This window comes from Stegostoma tigrinum, chromosome 36, assembly GCF_030684315.1.
Source record: "Stegostoma tigrinum isolate sSteTig4 chromosome 36, sSteTig4.hap1, whole genome shotgun sequence".
Taxonomy (NCBI): domain Eukaryota; kingdom Metazoa; phylum Chordata; class Chondrichthyes; order Orectolobiformes; family Stegostomatidae; genus Stegostoma; species Stegostoma tigrinum.
Window position 1 is genome coordinate 14389802 of NC_081389.1, and position 20194 is coordinate 14409995.

Sequence of the window (20194 nt, forward strand, 5' to 3'; positions counted from 1 at the left end):
GACAATAAATGCTGGTTTAACCAGCAGCCATCACATTCCATAAATTGAAATTTCACAGCACCCTTGTTAGCAGATTTTCCTCCTAGCATGGTAAGTTTTGAGTTAAGAGGCATGCACCTGGACTGAGCAGTGCAGCCGACTTGGTGGATTTCCACTGTTTTAAATGTCTTTTATTTTATATTCAGCAAGAATCATTTGCAACAAGAATGAGAACCCAGCCTTAGCATCAATTTAGAGCATTTGCTTGAAAAAAAAACTTGACACGGCTGGTGAAATTTTTGGGAGCTAGCTTTTATTGATATCCACAAAATGTGCAATTAAACTGCATTTCTCCTATATTCACAAAGCATGTTGTACTAAGTGAAACATCTGGTCTAATCTCAAACTTCAACAGGTTGAACTTAAAAAGAATAGTACAGTATCTGAATAATACACATCTAATTTAGCCAAGGCCATACCTAAATAATGCCAGGGTTCATTACTGGGCAGTTTATTTTACTGTCGATCTCAACCACGAGTATAAATAAAGGTATGATGCACTTAGTACAACATACTACACTGACTGAAACATTTATAATAGTCTTACATCGGAAAGTCAAAGTTCAGTACAGAGCAATGCGATAAGGAGCGAACATGTTATGACCAAGAACGCTGCATTCTTTTATTTGCTGAAGTGGAGGTGCTCAAAGGGTTAGCAGCTGCTCTGCAGTACATAAAGCGACAGCTGCCTAAAGGGAGGTGGTGGTACGGGAGATGGTGGTACTGCAGTGGATGAAGGTGTTCCTATCCACTCAGGGCACTTGCAGCACACGCATAGTGTTGGTGGAACCAGATCCTGGGCGCCAGCCTGTCAACACTATCACCAAGTCACATGACTTAAAGAAACCACGAGCCTTGCCTGCAAGTATAAAACAATAAATTCAGCTATGCAGAAAAATCAAAGTAACGAAACCCAATCCCAAAGATTCATGCAGCCCATTGAGGAATCACATTTCAGCCAAATCATTAAACACCCCACTGCTGAAAGACCTGCTCAAGTATTTGAGTTTGCCATTCTTAAAGGAAATACTTGTACAACTGTGTTCAACTTACCAACTTCCATGGCAAAATTCACCCTGTGATCAACATCATCAGACCATACTGCATCAGCTGGTGGTCTGAAGAGGACAGGGAAGATGCCACGATAAAGATGAGCCTGACGTGCAGTCTGAGGTTCACGAGTTACAGCAATGATAGGAGCACGTGGGCGGTATCTGGATACCAGGTGTGCAGACCTAAACACAAACAACAATGTTGGTAGTTGGAATTCATAGGGTAAACAGTTGATGTTTTGCAGTAGCAAAACTTTCCAAATCAACTCCACGGCTTAGGCTCGGAAGCTGGCTAAAGTTACGAGATGCAATTTGATCAGATACTGGGCTATCAAGCTTAGACATTTGATTGTCTCTAGGTCCAAAGATTATTGTGGATTTTCACTCAACCCTCTCAAGGCATTGAGAACTCATGTATGTAGCCCCCAGCTCCTCACCAGGTTTTTATTTGAGAGCCTGGACAGAGCATTAGCTGATTAGTCAACACAATTATATATGTCAAAATTGGTCTCAGGTTTGACCCAACAGTGCAGAACCAGAAATGACAATTTCCTTCTGTGCTGCAAAGCATTAAAAACAGATCGCTTAACTTTTATATCTGAATCAAAACAGAATCTCAACTGTAAAGCTGGCTCAGCAAAAAATAAGTTTAGTAGCTAAATCATCTGGTCTGCAGGGGCTGACAATTTATTTTCACTGTCAAATCCCAAAGGCACGCTTTGCCTCACTGTTCATTGGCAGCTCATGTTTAGCACGAACCACACAATTAGAAAATCTTACCTTGCAAGGCAAGTTTAGACCTTAAACAAAAAACTTAATTTCCGGTCCAAAATGGAGTTCACCTGGAGGCAGAGAAATTAACCAAGTATTTCTGTGACATCCATGGTCTGGATGGAGGAAAGAAACATGTCTGGGTTTGCCAGGTGCTCAGGTCAAGGATCTTCTCTGCCAATTTACAATCTTTAAACTTTACTTCCAGGCAGTCTCAGAGCAGGTTTTTGATAAAAATGTCCACTAGAGTAATTCTGCCCATTTACCAATATACTATGGACTAGCTCCCAGCATAATTAAACAATTATAAATTTGGGCACATTTGTCATTGCACAGTTGGGATCCATCAAGTTATCAGTGGGAATTGGTGTCCCCAGATTCCTATCCAGTTTCTAGCTGAACACAATCCACTTACAGTTCTCAACATCTGACGTTTGTAAACTCAGCAAACCGCAAGATTGATTTGAGGGGAATTTAAATTTAACTTCATTTGGGTCACAAAAACGTTCTGCTTATATTTAGGATACATGATAAATCTAGCTCAAACTGATCACATCCACATGGGATGGTATGGCAAAATGGCAATATCACTGGACTAGCAAACCAAACTCCAGACCAGTGTTCTGGGGACATGAATTTTAATCCCACCACAGGTGACAAAGCCTGAATTCAATAAAAATCTGGGGGAAAAAAGTGGTCAAGTACAACCAAGAAACTACTGTAGATGGTCAAAAGAAACATCTGGTTCACTAACGTCCTTTACGGAAAGGAAATCTGTCATTCTTGCCTCGTCTGGCCTACATGTGACTCCAGACGACAGCAATGAGATTGGCTCCCAATTGCACCCTGGGCACTGTGCACTAGTCCAGCAACTGACACCCACATTCAATTAATTAAAATAAAATCAGGTTAAGGTTTTACTTCTCATTCCATCATGCAAGAATTAGGGTTATTCCACTATTAGACCCATGAACCCACTTCATGCCCAATATACCTGGATTGCAACTTCTAAAATTCCAATTTTCATCAGTGGACTTGGGCAGTGACATCTGAAGTAACCACATTGATAGCATTTGTTGCATTGATTCTGAGGCTCTCCATGCTGCTTGTTGAAAAGGATATGCAGTGCTGCCCAACAAATATAAATGTAATCAGGACTGTGAATTACACCCTGCTTGAAAATGGAGGAAGCTACATGGAGAAAAGTATTTTCTATATGTTTGGCAGCTAAAACTGAAAATGGCAAAATAATATATTATCTACAAAAACGGCACTAAGAAGAAAAAATAATAAGTATTCTAATGCTGATCAAATCATTGAAACTCAGCCAACTGCCAATAGAAACCAGGTTAGTGCTTGTACAGCAAACTCCAATGTACAAACACTTAAAAGGCAAAATGCAAACTGTCTGCATTAAATCATTCCAATCCAAGGACAAACGTACTGGGGATGTAGTAATATCTATGTTCACTGCTTTTTGACAGCCATAAAATGAAGGCTAGAAAACCCAGGCCAAAACCCACCCATCTGTAAAATATTTAAAAATCCCAAAGCCACACAAACTCAAAGTTAAAAAGGGCTAGTTAAGAAAGTGCAGAAATATACTGCAATGAAACAGAGGAGTGGTGCACAATAAATGCTATCACAGGCCAGGTAAATCTACCCTCGGTGCAGAAAATGTTACTATGAACTGGAGAAGGTGATACAGCAGAATCCAAAGGAAGGCAGTAGAATACAAGGTATAAAGCAAAAGGATAAATAGTAACAGGAGACGTTTAGAAAAGATGGGGTTAAGTAGTCCATTAGAAAGGTGGATAAGCAAAATACTTTCAATTCTTGGCACTCCCTTCATAAGCATGTAACTAACTGTATGAATACAGTCAGTATTCAATGCAAAGACATTTTTCAATTGAGACAAAAAAAAGACAGAACTAGACAAACTTACTTAAGGTCAGGTTGGGGTACAGTGATAGCAGCATTAAAAGTTAAATTTAAAGAGGAATGCCACAGTTCTGAAGATCATACACAAATCAGACTCATGGTTTCAAAATGAAAATGGCACCAAATTGACAAGGGTAGAGAAGTAATATGGCCAACGTGGAGAGGTGCACCGAAAAGATTTCCAGAGCGAGGGTGTGCATTTTCATAGACCATGAAGCAATGCAATTAAGAAAAGCAAAACAAATATTAAAAGTCAGGACAGAGAACTATTTATATAGAAAAAGAATGAAAGGAAATATAGCTAGTGCACTCTGCAGACCTGCCCACCACAATACAGAAGATCCTTTAAGGTACATGACCATGTGTTCAAAAGGATGCCAAATATATCAAATGCATCACAAACAAATGAAGCAACAGGACAGAATTCTTAAAATTCAGTCCAACATTCAAGAACAAAATTTTTGCAAAGAAACAAGTTACCATTTCCTAATGCACTCTAGTAGCTGTCTAGCTTGGGAAGTTAAATCATTAGGCAAAACAGGACTTGAAAATAAACAGCTTAGGATAAGATAAAGCACCTATTATGACAGCTCGCCACTTTCTCAAGGGCAACGAGGAATAGACAAACGCTGGCCTAGCCAGCAAAGCACACACTCCATGAAAAACGTTTCAGAGTATTCTTCCCCTTCAGAAATTCAGATCAAGGCCCGGACTGAATGAATAGCTTTTCAATTCAATAGCATGCATTATGAAGTATGGATCCATCTTAAGACTAGAACACTGGAGTGTAAATATGGCAGCCCGCAAGAGGTCAGAAAGACCACAAGAACCATAATAGGAGAAGGCAGCCATTCAGGTCAAGGCTGCTCAGCCATTCAACAGTATCACAGCTAATCTGACATTCCTCATATTCACTTTCCTATCTTTTCCAGATAATTCGTGATTCCTTGGTGAGTAGGGGAATTAATATCGCATGGACTCTGGTCCCACAGCTCTCTTTGACAAAGAGGCTCAATCCTCAAAATTCCTCATCTGTCTTAAATTAGGGGACCAAAAGTGCTCACTACTCCAGATGTGGTCTCACCAACATTTTGTACGGATGCAGTAAAATTTCCCTATTTACACTTCAACCTCTTTGAAATAAAGAGCAGCATCTATTATTCGTCCTGATTACCTGCTGTACCTATGCACTAACCTTCTGGTGCATGAATAACTGCAAGTCCCTTCATGTTGCAGCTTAGGACCTTCTTTACAGAGACTAGGACTCTGCCATGGAAAATGATCAATGCAGTTACCCCTCAGTACATCGGTGCCTAAATCCATATAAAGCAGGAGAAGCGGGGCGGAGAGAGAGAGACACACACAGGTACAAGCTAAGAATATTGAGGGGAAAATTTGTAGAGAATTCAGTTATCCTCTGATGCTGCGCTGATTTCTCTACCTCACAGCCATAAGGCCTTGGTTCAAGTTCAGCCTGCTCCTCAGGAGCGTACATGTCTAAACTGGTTGATTAAAAACACTACAAACAGGTAATTGGGCCAGAACACCAGTTCTTATCCTGTAGATTCAATGATGATCTAAATTTGTGAAGTGTAAATCCAACCATTAGTCAACTTGTTATACACTTCAGACTTTTAAATCAGCCGAAAGGACACTCTAGGAATGAACAATGACCATTCCTGAATTTACCTCCCAATGAGATTGTACTGCAAAGAACAAAGGTTAGAAAACATCAGGAAAGGTGGAGAGCTGAAATCAAGACTCAAATTTACAAATGTAAAAGACAAATATACACCATCCAGCACCGCACCACTTCCCTCAAAGTGGTGAGTCCTTGAAGTTAACCAGCCATAACTGGCAAATAACCATGACACATTGCAGACAATGGAGTTGCAGGTACATTCCCGTACAAAAAACTGGCAAAAATTATATTCATCTTGTTCTTACAATAAGCTCAAAACAGCCAATTTCTAGTTTCAGGGTCACAGTAATTCTAGAACTAGCAGTGGCTTTGCATCATCTGTAGGTGCAAGACCCAGTGACAACTGCCATCAAGAATAAAAAAATTTCCTGCCACTTGAAGAGCCAATATTTTTTCAAGTACATTTAATGTTTAATTGCTGCAACAAGACCACAAGTCAGAGTTCATTAATAGCTAACTGAACACCAACTTCAAACTACACAGTCAAAAATCGCCTAGAGTAATTAGTGTAACACTAAAAAGTGTACAAAAAAACTTGGCCTTCAACATCACTTTAACCAAGAAGGTGAGGTATCTACAGTTTAAAATCAGTGTGACATTTGCAGTTCAGCCCGCCTATGTACCCTGCAAGGCAAAGGATAACCAGCTGATTGACGAAAATAGACCAGTGAAATGTCAATAGTTCAGGGAGCAATGGAATCAGTCCTACCTTCCAGACTTAGTCAGCACTATCACAGCTGCAGCACAGCACTTGAAAGAGGCCTCCACGGCACCAATGGCTGCTACTTCTGATGGATCTCGGGAGAGGGGTGCTAGGCGACGCAGCTCTTCAAACAACTGCCTGTGGTACATGGCAGCCTCAGCCTCACGAGCAATCTGCAGATGCCACATAAAATAGCACCAGGGAAGGGAACATTCCAGTCAGTCACCACTACTACTGCTCCATTCATCCTGCCTACATCTTGTGCGCTTGGTTTCAGGCTACCTTCACCTACCTTCTAGCCAAGTTCAGCACAGTTGATGTGCTCCCTTAATTGGAAATGGTAAAATACCTGGCAGTATAATAAAAGCCAATAAATTAGGTAGACCCATTCTGGATCAGTGAAAGGCACTTGGGTCAGTTCACACATCTAGTTCTTTTAACATTTCCTCAGTGCACATGTGAAAACCAAATAAGAAACGTTTGGCAATGCAGCCGCCAGGCCACTTGAACAATCCAGCAGCCTGCAAGGAGAAATAGTTAATTCTAATACTTCTGCAGAGTAAGACTCCTTTGCTACTCTACCTGCCAGATTTGGTCAAGACTATAATACCAGCAGCAAGGCATTTAAAAGAGGCCTGCACAGCGCCAATGGCAGCAGTCTCCGTAGGGTCTATCGTAGGAGGCGCGAGATGAGAGATCTCAGAATACATCTGTCGGTGATACACTGCAGCCTCTGCCTCACGAGCTATCTGTAGGCCACAAAATAAGACAGGGACAGAGAAAGATGCAAAAGAGTCAGCTATACGTGATTCATTAGTGATAGATAGATTTGGGTAGTTGTGCAACATTCATATGTCAGGAATACAAAGGAGTGAGAATAAAAACCCACTTGTTATTTTGTGCCTGCGCAGTAGGTGAATACCAATTCAACTGATCAAATTTGGGAGACACTGCTCTCTCAAATCATCCTGAACCAAGCATGTGAAACCAACAATTTTAAATTTTGATTTGTAAAGTAAGTCAATCTGTACAGACTGACATTGGGTAGTGTTTTACTGTTATATGTAGATTGCACAACTGCCATCTAAACATGCCAGTGCTCCAGACCAGGCAAAAGAACATGCAAATTTAGTACCCAATTGAAAAATTAGAATGCAAGGCAATTCACAGTAGCAACTGGAGAGGTTAGTTAGGCTACTGATTTATTGGAACTGGATGGTTCCTTAGACGGTTATGATTTTAGGATTAGAAGATGAGAGAGAAAAAAATGGGGAAAAATTAATACTGTGAGAAACTCCACAGACATGCTGCTGAAACATCCTATTAAATCATTTTTCTTCAATGGATTTGATTTGCTCTGCTCCCATGAAGCCAAAAGATTTTATGAACAAAGATCTCAGGTCCTGTGGCAAAGACTTGTAAAAATAATTGCAGCCCGTTTCCTCACAAAGCTAGGCAAATGGCTCCCATATTGTGAACAACGCCCAGGCAAAGTTTCACATGGGAATTTTAATCTTTAAAAATTCAACTAAACATATTCAAAAAAATTCATGCTTCTTTCTAACTTTGTGAATGTTACCAACAAGGACAGGACAACTAATCTGGATCCAAATTTGGAGAGCAAAGAATTAGACTAAATGGTTAGTTGTGAAGGTTGTAACTAGGGGGTGAATGGCATGATCATGTTAAGACCAACTTGCAAAAACTCTAAAAGTGAAGGCATCCATTATAAAATTCTTACATTCCTGAAAATAACCTACAAGAAACACATTTAATAAATGCCATCAGCATGGAGATAGACAACCAGATAAATTTCATTACATGGCACCGGAGCCAGGCAAAAATCATTCTTCCAGCAAATGCCAATTCTTTAAAGAACAGGGCAGACGCTTGTGTAAAGGCTGCTGCCCCGTTAGTGGTGCTTCATTCTCCCCACATGCAGGTACTGGTGAGCTCTGAACTGGAAGGAGGGCAATTTCATTTACCTTGGGAAAAGCTACAAACATGTCTACATTAGCAGAATGGCATCAATGCTATCTGCAGCTGTTTGTGCCTACTTCAGGTGGCAATGGGTAAGTATCCATGATTTGAAAATTTCAGCTGGAATACGGCCTTTGATCAAGCACAATTAGTGAACTCATGCTCTCGGCTCTAATTAAGGAACTGGGCCATGATGAACAGATAACTTTTAGTGACAAATTAGCGCCAAGGAAGGGGAATTTAGAAACTGATGCATAATTGAGTGTGCAGTTGCACAGGAAGTTCCAAGCCATTAGCTTTACCAGTGAAAGAAGATGCTGGTGGTGAATACTGATGCCTTTAAAATCTAAGTGGCATGGAGGAGAACAGCCAAATAAAGTCAGCTTGAAGGCTTCTGCTGGTCAATACTGCTTCTTCGAAAGATGGTGCACCACTCCACAGACTAATGGTAGCAGAAACTAAAATTTACAAACAATATCACCTTTTCAGTTTACAAATTAGGTCAGGGTGGGGCTTACATACAGGTTAAATGCCAATTTTAAGTTCAAACTTTCACACATCAAGACTCATGATAAAGCAATGCAACTCGCACATCTTCCAAATCCAAACAAATGTTCTGTTCATCAGAAATACCAGGGGAGGTTGAAGATTTATTGCTATTGCCTAAACCAGATCTGTGAACTTCTTGTAACTATGACTGGAAGCAAAACAAAATTGAGAAGCTGCATGACTGAAGGCAGGATTAGCAAGGCAAATCAACTACTGCTGGGACACTATCAATAAGTCACAAAAATAAAAATCAGTCAACCAACACAGGTCTGAAATGATTGATTACTGTATGACACCTTCACTCGGGCAAATGGGGCAGAATTTTACATAGGTGACAGGGATTGCTTCTGCCAGCTGCACAGAGAACACGTCACGTCCTTTCAGAAAGGATTGCTGGACAAGGTGCCAATTAGGCAAACGATGGAGATCCCAACCACAAATATTCAGTACCAATTGTAAAGCAGTGGCTACTGCTACTAATGCACCCAACTGGGGTGCATGTATTGCCTACGGACCCGTTCCACAAGATAAGAAAGGGATCATATGGTGGGGAAATAAATGCACTAAGTGCCTTTGAATAAGGGACAAGCCATTTCCTTGAAAAATAATCAGACCTACATGACCACTCAAACTTAAAAGAATTCTGTTCTGTATAGGCAGACAACCAACCACTTTTCCCCCAATACACAGGGGTCACAGTCCAGTGGGACTTCTTTCTGTGGGTTGTGCTTGTTTACTAGCCTGAGCATTAGTTTGGGTCTGTGCCAAAAAGGTTCATTTTGCAAGGCAAAAATGAAGCACAAAAGGCTGCTGGAGCAGGTGGATCAGACAAAGTTAGTCAAGTTTAAAAATAAAGAAAAATAAAACCAGGTTAATTACACATTAGATTGTCCCCACCTCAGTGAAAGAAAGCATGCCACAAGTAGCTTAAATGATATCCAAATTAACTTCAGAATCACTTGCAAAATGGTACAACTGCATAGCCAGCTCCACAAAACGCCTTTTTAAAACAGTTATCTACATTCAATGTTTGGTTTCTTACCAGCTAAAAGCAATTTTCTTGCACTGCGGGGAGACAAAGATTAAAGAGTCCCTCCAGTTGAGTGCAGCATTTTAGGCAAAGCTATTGTAGGTTTGACAGAACATTGACTGCTGTGCCTGGACATTTACAAATTCATAGAACAAAACTGAATGAGCTTAATTTTCAACATAAAGAAATAAAGAATTCGTGTTTCCCAATTACGGCATGGATTAATTCATTAAACCACATCAAGAGAAATTTAACATGTTTTGCTGCAAATGCTGCAACATCTGGGATCTTTAATCCAAAATCAGTAGAGGGCAAGCTTAAACATCAGGACATATTAGTTACATTTTGATTTATCCAGTTTGTATTGAGTATTGGGCTCTGTGACACACTGAAATACTTCCAATTTGAAGTTTGAACTTTGCCAAATTTAAAACTTTAATTGCAATAAAATTAAGACCACTGTAACAAGCTTCCCAGCTTCAAACTTAAATGAAATGATTAATAAATATTTGTGACGACATGATGTTGTGTCAAGCTTGCTTGATTATTTAAGGTGGCATTTCTCTGCCAAAAAGCATGCCAAAGCAAACCTTATCCTCAGTTTATCCTTGCATGCATCAAGTTTACAAAGTAATTTGGTGGACAAATGCTATGTTAAAAATCAAAGACTGAAATCACTTCAAAGTAGCATTTTGAACATTACAAGTGAGACATCAAGGTATAGAGCTAGGTGAACACAGCAGACCAGGCAGCAGAGGAACAGGAAAACTAACGTTTCAGGTCGGGGCCCTTCTTCAGAAGGGTCCAGACCCGAAATATCAGCTATCCTGCTCCTCTAGTGCTGCCTGGCCTGCTGTTATTCCAGTTCTACACCTTGATGTCTCAGACTCCAGCAATCAGCAGGTCCTACAATTTACAAACGAGACATGGTGTTTCAGTGAGTTAACAGTTAAGCACAAAGTCATCTGAGAAACACGAAACAGCTTTTGGAAATGAGCATGGCCATCACTGACATCAGGTGGGATACAAGTAACTCAGTTGAAATGGAGAAAAGTTTAATTAAGGAAAACTGGACAATAAACTACTTTACTGGCTCCATTAGGGATTAGCTAATCATTTTTCATTTGGAAAGTGTTTCACAGAAATCATTCTTTATTGGGAGCAATTACTACAGCTCTGAAGGAATGATGCAGCTTGCTCTTCAAATGATTTGGTTGAAAGTGCAGTAGACATGGTCAGAAAATGCATCTTTTGACAATAGTGATCAAACAGACTAATGTAAATGAAGGAAGGAAAATAAGGCTTACATCCAACAGTCAGTGAACAGATAAATGTATGCCCACACAAGTTTGGAGGCTGAGCATGCAGTTTTTCAAACTAGGACTTAGGTAGGAGTCTTACTGTCAATACACTTATTCCAGGGTTGGCAAACTTGGTGCTTCTACATGCCATCAGTTTCCAGATTCTATGTAATGGGGAAAAAACTTAGCTTTTATGTTGACTGACAGACTCAGAAGAATGGCACTGGTTTAAAAAGGACTGTGACCACAATAAAGGAAGTGTGTTGTGGCTTACTGCTCAGAAGAAATAGAATCAACTGTGATATTCAATTAAAATCGAGATAGCAATTTGGTTTCAATGATAATCTAGATGGTCAGTGGAGTAAGGACATCAATAAAAGCTGTTAGCATGAAGAGGTTAATGGGAAGATTACATTTTCAGATATTTATTAACCTACACAAACAGGCTGCATGCCTTCAGCCAAATTCCAAATAAAGATTGATTTTTTTAATATTTAAAAAACATAGGTAGGGTCACACCACAGGAACGGCTCAGAATCAATAGGATCCTAGATCACATGCTTTTATTTTCAGATGTTATAAAATATTTTACATGCTTCACCCCAAAACTACCCAATGATCTTATTTTCATGTCATCTAGGAGATGATGCAGGTGAGCATTATGCTGCTCATCATGATATATTGGGAACTGCATATTGTACAGGACTGATGAACCAGTTAGTCTGCTCCAGTCAATCATATCTGTATCCTGCAGAAGTGTCCATTGTATGGAAGGATTTCATTATTCAGAATCCAATACTCAGTGTTTAGCACATTTTAACACTGATTCCAGCAAGTCAGTAACTTTCTTTTTCAAAGCACAGCAAGGAAAGCAGATTCCACAAAACCAATTACACTCATCTGGGAAACAAGCAATTAGTAAGATAAAAAAGTCAAATTGCTTTGAGGTCTAAGATGATTCAACTAAATATCTAATAGCCCCGAAGCAGAAAACAAAATGTTGGGTGCTACTATTATTCTAATGAGTCATGAAACAGCTCAACAGCCCAGAAAAATGAAGATTGCAATTATTATTGCAACATTAAAGTTAGTGCAAGGTCATCGCGCTATTATCGTATTTCCCCAAATTGTTTCCTGGTTCTTTGACAGGAAGTGGAAGTAGGAGTCTTACACCACATTCATCATTAGTTCCTGGATCAAATTCATACCTCTACTCCTGTGAGTACTAACAGCTTCCAAAATGAGCGGTTGCCACACCAATACTGTTCATTACCTACCAGATGCTGCATTTTTACAGCCTCAAGAGGGTAATCTCCCTTTGCAGTCTCTCCAGACAGCATGATACAGTCTGCACCATCTAATACAGCATTAGCTACATCACTGCCCTCAGCTCGAGTGGGTCTGGGTTTCTTGATCATGCTTTCCAACATCTGAAAAGGGAAGCAAAGCCACAAACAATTTAAGATCCATTCTACAAACATGTTAAAAGGTCCACCTCGCTATTATACAATTGCTGCAGGTCTGAAATCACTAAGCATGAACTGACAAGAACGTTAACAGAATCTGCAATGCAAAAACCTGAATCCGAAGACAAGTGAAATTCTAAAGCACACAGATCTTGTATACTAGTGAATAGAGACATGCTGCCAAAGATTTTAGTTTGCACTCATCAGGGCTATTACAAGAATGCCAATCTTCAGATTATCAAATTCTCTGCAGGGCACTACAGTGCTGATAGACAATAGGTGCAGGAGTAGGCCATTCAGCTCTTTGAGCCAGCACCACCATTATGATCACGGCTGATCATCCACAATCAGTATCCTGTTCCTGCCTTATCCCCATAACCCTTGACTCCACTATCTTTAAGAGCTCTATCTATCTCTTTCTTGAAAGTATCCAGAGAGTTGGCCTCCATTGCCTTCTGGGGCAGACCATTCCATATATCCACCACTCTCTGGGTGAAGAAGTTTTTCCTCAACTCTGTTCTAAATGGCCTACCCCTTATTTTTAAACCGTGTCCTTTCGTTCTGGACTCCCCCATCAGCAGAAACATGCTTCCTGCCTCCAGAGTATCCAATCCCTTAATAATCTAATACATCGCAATCAGATCCCCCCTCATCCTTCTAAACGCGAGTGTATACAAGCCCAGTTGCTCCAAACTGTCAACATATGATAGTCCCGCCATTCTGAGAATTGGCCTCATGAACCTACGCTGCACTCCCTCAATAGCAAGAATGTCCTTCCTCAAATTTGGAGACCAAAACTGCACACAATATTCCAGGTGCAGTCTCACCAGGGCCCTGTAAAGCTGAAGGACCTCTTTGCTCCTATACTCAATTCCTCTTGTTATAGAACATAGAACAGTACAGCACAGAACAGGCCCTTCAGCCCACGATGTTGTGCCGACCATTGATCCTCATGTATGCACCCTCAAATTTCTGTGACCATATGCATGTCCAGCAGTCTCTTAAATGACCCCAATGACCTTGCTTCCACAACTGCTGCTGGCAACGCATTCCATGCTCTCAACTCTGCGTAAAGAACCCGCCTCTGACATCCCCTCTATACTTTCCTCCAACCAGCTTAAAACTATGACCCCTCGTGCTAGCCATTTCTGCCCTGGGAAATAGTCTCTGGCTATCAACTCTATAAAGGCCAGCATGCCATTAGCTTTCTTCACTGCCTGCTGTACGTGCATGCTTGCTTTCATTGACTGATGATTACATAAACAGTTGCAATTTTTTTGAAATTTAGCATTTGTCGTGTGTTTTGGCAACACTTACATAGCATTCTAAGTTACATGTTTGAGAATATTAATCTCAGGCAATTTATACATTTTAATAATTTCCCAAGAAAGTATTTTATGACAAAACTTCACCCAGCAGGCAAGTTCTTATTAACCACAATACTGTTTGATGAAAAACTACAAACCTGAGTAGCACAGATGACAGGTTTGCCAGCTTTGTTACAGCGCCCAATCATCATCTTCTGAGCAAGAAAAACTTTCTCGCTGGGAATTTCAATACCCAGGTCACCACGAGCAACCATAATACCATCACTAGCTTCCAGAACCTCATCAAATCTAAGTGGAGAAATAGCCACTTGAGAAGCTAATCACAATGGTCATGGTTTTCAGTTCAGATTAAGCAAATGGCAATATGAGAGAATCATAGCTGAATCAGACTAATTAAAGAACATCTATTTAATTCTATAGTTATAGAAAAACTACTATTGGTCAACTAGTGTTCTCCTGTGCAAATATCTAGAGCCAGAAGACAAACTTTTCAAATCAGGATACAAATTAACGTTGCTATTCCCCTGGAGATATATATCTTAAAATGTAAGGCAATCTTTACAATTTGCTTTTATATGCCATAAAACCTTCTGGGGGTTAAACATGGGAAAAATGTACAAAGTTTGCATAGTTGAAATGTCCAATGGCACTATGGTACTTATTCCATTGCACTAATTAGACAATTGCCTCAAGATCATTATTAGCCACTCACCGTCGAACTCCCTCATGGTTCTCAATTTTGCTAATAATTTTGATGTGCTTTCCCTTTTCACCCAGCACTTCCCGGACAGCATGGACATCAGAACCCTTGCGTATGAATGATGCAAATACCATGTCTACACCCTGCTCCACACCAAATTTCAAATCAGAGATATCTTTCTCCGAGACGGCTGGAAGGTCAACAGCTGCTCCAGGCAAGTTTACACCTTTCTTACTACCCAGGAAACCTCCATTCTCAATCTCAGTGTCACAATAGTCTGCTCCTGTAATTAAAATAGGCAAGTAGTCAGGTTATAAACAGTCAAAAAGAGAAATCTGTAAACCAAGCACCTAGCTCGTGAACATGTGCATAGCCAGTGTCCCTACCGCTGAGCCAGGAGGCCCAGGTTCAAGTCCCACCTGCTCCAGAACTGAGATAACATATCTTAACAATTGTTTAGAAAATAGCCAAAAGCCAAAGTGCACTTATTTTGGTCATAGGCAATGTAACTGAATACAGATTGCATCAAGGAAGCAGAAGGAAGAATGATAGTTCTGACCACATACAAAATGAGTTACTGATAAATTCACATTGTTCTATTGATGCCTTGGCAGATTACAATGCATAAATGTAGCAATACGATGTTTTTGTTTGTCACATGCACTATGAATTTCATACAAAAAAGGGTGGAAACATTTTACCCTGTACAGGGCATTAGAATTTGTTACCAGCAAGCATTCACCAACTTCTCAAAGATAATATCACTTACAGGATATTAAATTGAAACAATTTGTTTAATCAGCACCTGGCCCAGTAAAAGACAAGTTTGCAATACAAAGCACAACTGTACTCTTAAGGGTTTGCTTTTGTAGAATGGGCTTGGACAAGTAGTAGACAGGTGATATCACTGGACTAGTAATTCACAGATTATAGACTACAGGAGACAGCAGCCATTCATTATGATCATTGATCTAAATACCCTGGTCCCACTTGCCCTCCACATCCTTTGATCCCTTGAATTAAAAAGTCCAGGTTAATGCTGAGGACATGGTTTCAATTCCTACCATAGCAGCTGAAGAGTTTTAAACTCAATTAACAAATCTAACTGGAAGTTTATTTTAAAGAAAATGACAATGAAACCAATGACTTCTGGGATTATTCAATCATCTCCTTCAGTTAAGGAAGCTGTCATCTTCACCTCATTTGGCTGACATGGAACTCCAAACATGGCTAGACTCTTAGCTTCCTGAAAGGCCTCAGCAAGCCACTCACTAAGGACAAAACAAATGTTGGTCTTGCCAGTGATGCTCACATCCTTTAAAATTAGCAAACACCTTGTTGTTTGAGACTGGACATTCATACAGTATCAGGAATAAAGGGACCAAACTGGGGGAGGTTAAAAAGAAAACAGTATTTCAAATCTGGTTTTGCAGAGGAAAATAATGCACTAAATGGCTGGCCCTGAGCTATCTCAGTACATGAAAGGAGCATATGTTTGGCATAAAGCAAACTAGCTTGATAAATGGCTGAAGCAGTCAGAATACATGATCATACAACACTAACCTTTGTCTAGCACGCGGAGAGCGATCAAGCCATCATCCACGTAGATTTTGCTACCCTTTTCAACCACTTTAGTCAGATTCTTGTAATCTAACCACAAGATATTTTCATCACATTTTTCTTTGTATGCATCATCCAAAGTGATTTTAAGCTTAGCTCCTTTTTTCAGTTCAACCTCAGCTGTGCCACTCTAGTAAAAGTGAATAGATAATAAGCTTTAATAATACCAATTACGCTTTATAACAGACAGACATGACATATTAGAGTACTCACATAGCAAGAACTGCAGATGCTGGAGTCAGATAACAGTGCACAGCTGGAGGAACACAGCAAACGTGCGTTTCTGATCCTCTGATGCTACCTGACCTGCTGTGTTCCTCCAGCTCTACACATTAAAAACTACTGTCTAGACCAAGAAAGAAATGCAGCACAGCAAAAAACAACAGTCCATTTTGGCTTGAATTAACTTTTCGATATCATACGCAAATCAGAAGTATTACGTTGAATGTACAAAATAGGTTGGGATGAAACCAACATCTGGAAGCTTCTCAGGAAAGCTGCTCTTCTGTGAGTAATTTGACAAAATTTACTTCAAAAACGTCATGTAGCAATATATAATTTGCAAATAAATTGGGCAACTACTGAAATGACTGTCCCATTTCCAAAAACCCACGCTAAGAAGTTCTTTGCTGTGCCTAACAAAATTCCAAAGCAGTTCAGGCACCAGAAATTTGCATACATTCAAAACATTTGAGAAATGCCACAGCAAACATTTTATTTGCAACTATACTTCTAAATCACATCACAGCTCTGCAGTTGAAACAGTGCATCTTAAAGTACATAAGTTCATACAATAATGCACATCTTCTACAGTGAACTGTTTATCAACAGTTTACAGCTACACTTAAGATGCAGTTTAAACTGGAGAGTTACGCCAGTTATAAGTGTTTTAAATCAACTGTGGCATTATTTGGCTCAAGAGGGTGCTACACAGTGAAATTCTATGCAAACCATTTGACAAAATATGAATTCAGACAAGCTGCGCTCCATAAAACGGAGCCACCCAAATAAATACAGTTGTGCTTTTTTCCAACATAAGCACTAACAGGCAAATCAAGCAGGTGTCTTTTGTCTGTTTTAGTACCAGGTCAACCAACTGATGATCAAGAGCAGTATAGATAATCAATTTCACTGCACAGGAGAATACTGTTCCCCCTACATATTTCAAGTAGCACAGGATTGAGCTGCAGTAAAGTATTTCACAGAAGTACTTACTCCTTTAATAAGTCCAGTGCGGATTTCAGGTCCTTTTGTGTCCAGAGCAACAGCAATTGGTCTGTAGCTGATGGGATTCCCAGCAAAACTCTCTGTAGCTTCACGGACATTCTTGATGGTCTCTGCATGGTACTGCAAATAAGAAATAAGTTTAACATTCCGCCAATATCAATGTTTTATGTGCCACTGAAAATATTTGGTTAATGTCTTAACTACTTGACAAGTCTATGTCGTTCGTACCCAAGACAGAATCCAAAATGAAAATGCAGTTTTGCTGAGACTGCCTTCACCACTGGCACACAGGCCAGCTTTCTAAGAACACCTTTCATATACAAGAAATTTAGTAATTGTTGAATAACTTGAGCAGATAAGAAGCCAGAGTCAAAAAGGAAGAAACAACTTGATTGCATGCTTCTCCAGCACAGTAGAGAAGCACTTCCCCATCTTGACACTACCAGGTATCAACGATTACCATGGCAAATGATATGCTTCAAAACTTAACACTCGATATTGCACAAGGACAACAGAATCTAATCTGTAGCTGCAGTCTCAATCACTTAGGCACCCAACCTTCCCAACCCTTCACTATGCCTCAATGACCAGGACTGAATGAGGACACTTCAAATATTCAGTGTTCTTGTATCTCAATTTGGATTAGATTGGCTTAACAATTAATGGTGGAATGTGACCCAGTAACTCAGATAAGTAAACCAAACTTTTAAACCATCACAGAGATAGAAAGACTGCAGATGCTGAAGTCAGAAACAACACAGTATGGAGCTGGAGGAACACAGCAGGCCAGGCAGCATCAGAAGAGCTCCCTGACCTGCTGTGTTTCTCCAGCTCCGTATTCTTAATGTCATTCAAACCGAAGTACATTCATTTAGAAAACAGTCCAAGCAACAACAGGAGGCCTTATGTAGAAAGTAGTTAGTAGTATGTTTGTCTAGCAACATTTTAGACCTTAGCATAGTACAGCACAGGAACAGGCCCTTTGGCTCACAATACTTGAGATGACCATGATGTCATTCGAATCTAACCCCATCTATTTGCTCATGGCCCATATTCCCCTCTACTGTGCCAGTTTAACTGTATAAATGCCTCAAACTTTGCTATCATATCTGCTTCTACCTCCTGCCCTGGCAACACGTTCAGGTACCCACCATCCTCAAAATTAAAATTGCCTCATCTTATCTTCAAACTTTGACCCTTGAATTTGAATTTTCCAATCTGGGAGAAACACTGACTATCCACGCTAATTTTATATATCTCTATCAGGTTGTCCCTCAGCCTCCAATGCTCTAGCAAAAATAGTCCAAGTTTTCCAAATCCTTATAGCTAACAGACTTCAATCCAGGCAACATCCTGGTAAACTTCTTCTGCACCTTCTCCAAAGCCTGCAAATCCTTTCTGAAGTGTGGTGACAAGACTGCACCCCATACACCAAACACAGCTTAAAATTTTACATTGAGTATAATAGTTGGGAAGTCATGTTGCAGCAATGCTCCAACTGAAGGCAAGCATGTCATAAGTTTTCTTTACAATCTTATCCACTTGTTATTTAGTACATTTTGAAGGAAATATGAAAACAAATTAGTGACCACAGTGCAAACTTGGATCTCTTCAATCGGCTAATTATAATTAGTTAAAGCATGCAAAAAACTGTTTTCTATGAATATTTTAATTGCTGTTTTACCTCCTCCCATGACAGAACAAGTACGCTCACACTATACACAGCAGAGACTTCAATTTTCAGGGAATTAACATTCCTAAACATTCGGCAAGATAATTAAACTCTTCAATCACTATTAGCTTTATAGCGCCAAGCATTTTATCAATTATTTCATCTGAGAAATATATTTAATCTGAAAACCATGAAGTTATGCAAGATATTGCTGAATTTTAGGCCATTAAATCTTTATAGCAATGGAAGCCTAATAGCTGATCAACCTTACCAGGCAATTTCTGGCTGAATTAGCAAAAACGTCTGCTTCATTTCTAGACAGGGTGAGGGTTTAGTACAGCCTTGCAGTGTAAACTGCAGACCAAATTTGAATTGCTTTAAAAACACTGTCACTGCCAATGTGATTTTCTTCCTGGCCAGTAAGACTTCAATATTAAAGCACTCACCCACAGAAAGAAAACACAGATTATGGACTTGTCTAATGATATGGGAAGGGATTTCTGGACACCAACATTTAGTTCATCCAGCAACTGATCAGTTTAGCTACACTGCAGGTCTACTAAAGGGGTATGACAAAGCAAATTTTCCTACTTCAACTGTCAGAAATTATCCCTCTCAGACAAACCAAGTTGCCCCAATTGTAGTCTTGCATATGAAGCTAAGCTATTTTGAGGCATATCCAATGATATTAACAAAAGCCTACTCCCAATTGCCAAGATTGGCAAGTTTGAAGACCATGGGACAGCTAGTTTTGCTGGGAAGATCCGCACAATTAGTTAATCACAAACATTTTCAACTTTTACTTGCAGGAAGAGAATCTAGCCAGCTCAGAGAACCTCTGGAGGACGTTACCCAAACAAACAAGATGACAGTGCATAAAGATATTTTAGATTAGCATTCGAAGCATGCCTTTTCAATTCCATGACAGCTCCATCACTTGTTATGCATGGGTAGGACTTGGAAAATAATCTTCAGAAGGAGCAATGGAATCCCATGTTAATCGTGGGCAAGCACATAAAGCTAAAGCAATCACACTATTCAGAGATAGTAGGAACTACAGATGCTGGAGAATCTGAGATAACAAGGTGTAGAGCTGGATGAACAGCAGGCTAA

The 20194-nt window shown here is 39.9% G+C and overlaps 1 protein-coding gene across 3 annotated transcripts in view; it reads right to left on the bottom strand.

Moving 5' to 3' along the window:
* Positions 1–270: 270 nt before the first annotated feature.
* pkma (pyruvate kinase M1/2a) overlaps positions 271–20194 on the bottom strand; it is a 59803-nt gene continuing 39879 nt past the window's right edge. For 2 of the 3 annotated variants that reach the window (XM_048520929.1, XM_048520931.1), the window contains exons 4-11: positions 17398–17529; positions 16126–16312; positions 14575–14845; positions 14000–14150; positions 12346–12498; positions 6215–6381; positions 1093–1274; positions 271–898 (exon numbers count right to left, since the gene is read on the bottom strand). In XM_048520929.1, the coding sequence (XP_048376886.1) occupies positions 792–898; positions 1093–1274; positions 6215–6381; positions 12346–12498; positions 14000–14150; positions 14575–14845; positions 16126–16312; positions 17398–17529 (1350 nt within the window). In that variant the 3' untranslated portion in view covers positions 271–791. Of the gene's footprint in view, positions 899–1092; positions 1275–6214; positions 6382–6790; positions 6958–12345; positions 12499–13999; positions 14151–14574; positions 14846–16125; positions 16313–17397; positions 17530–20194 lie in introns of all 3 variants that reach the window. The other variant, XM_048520930.1, reaches the window with a different exon arrangement.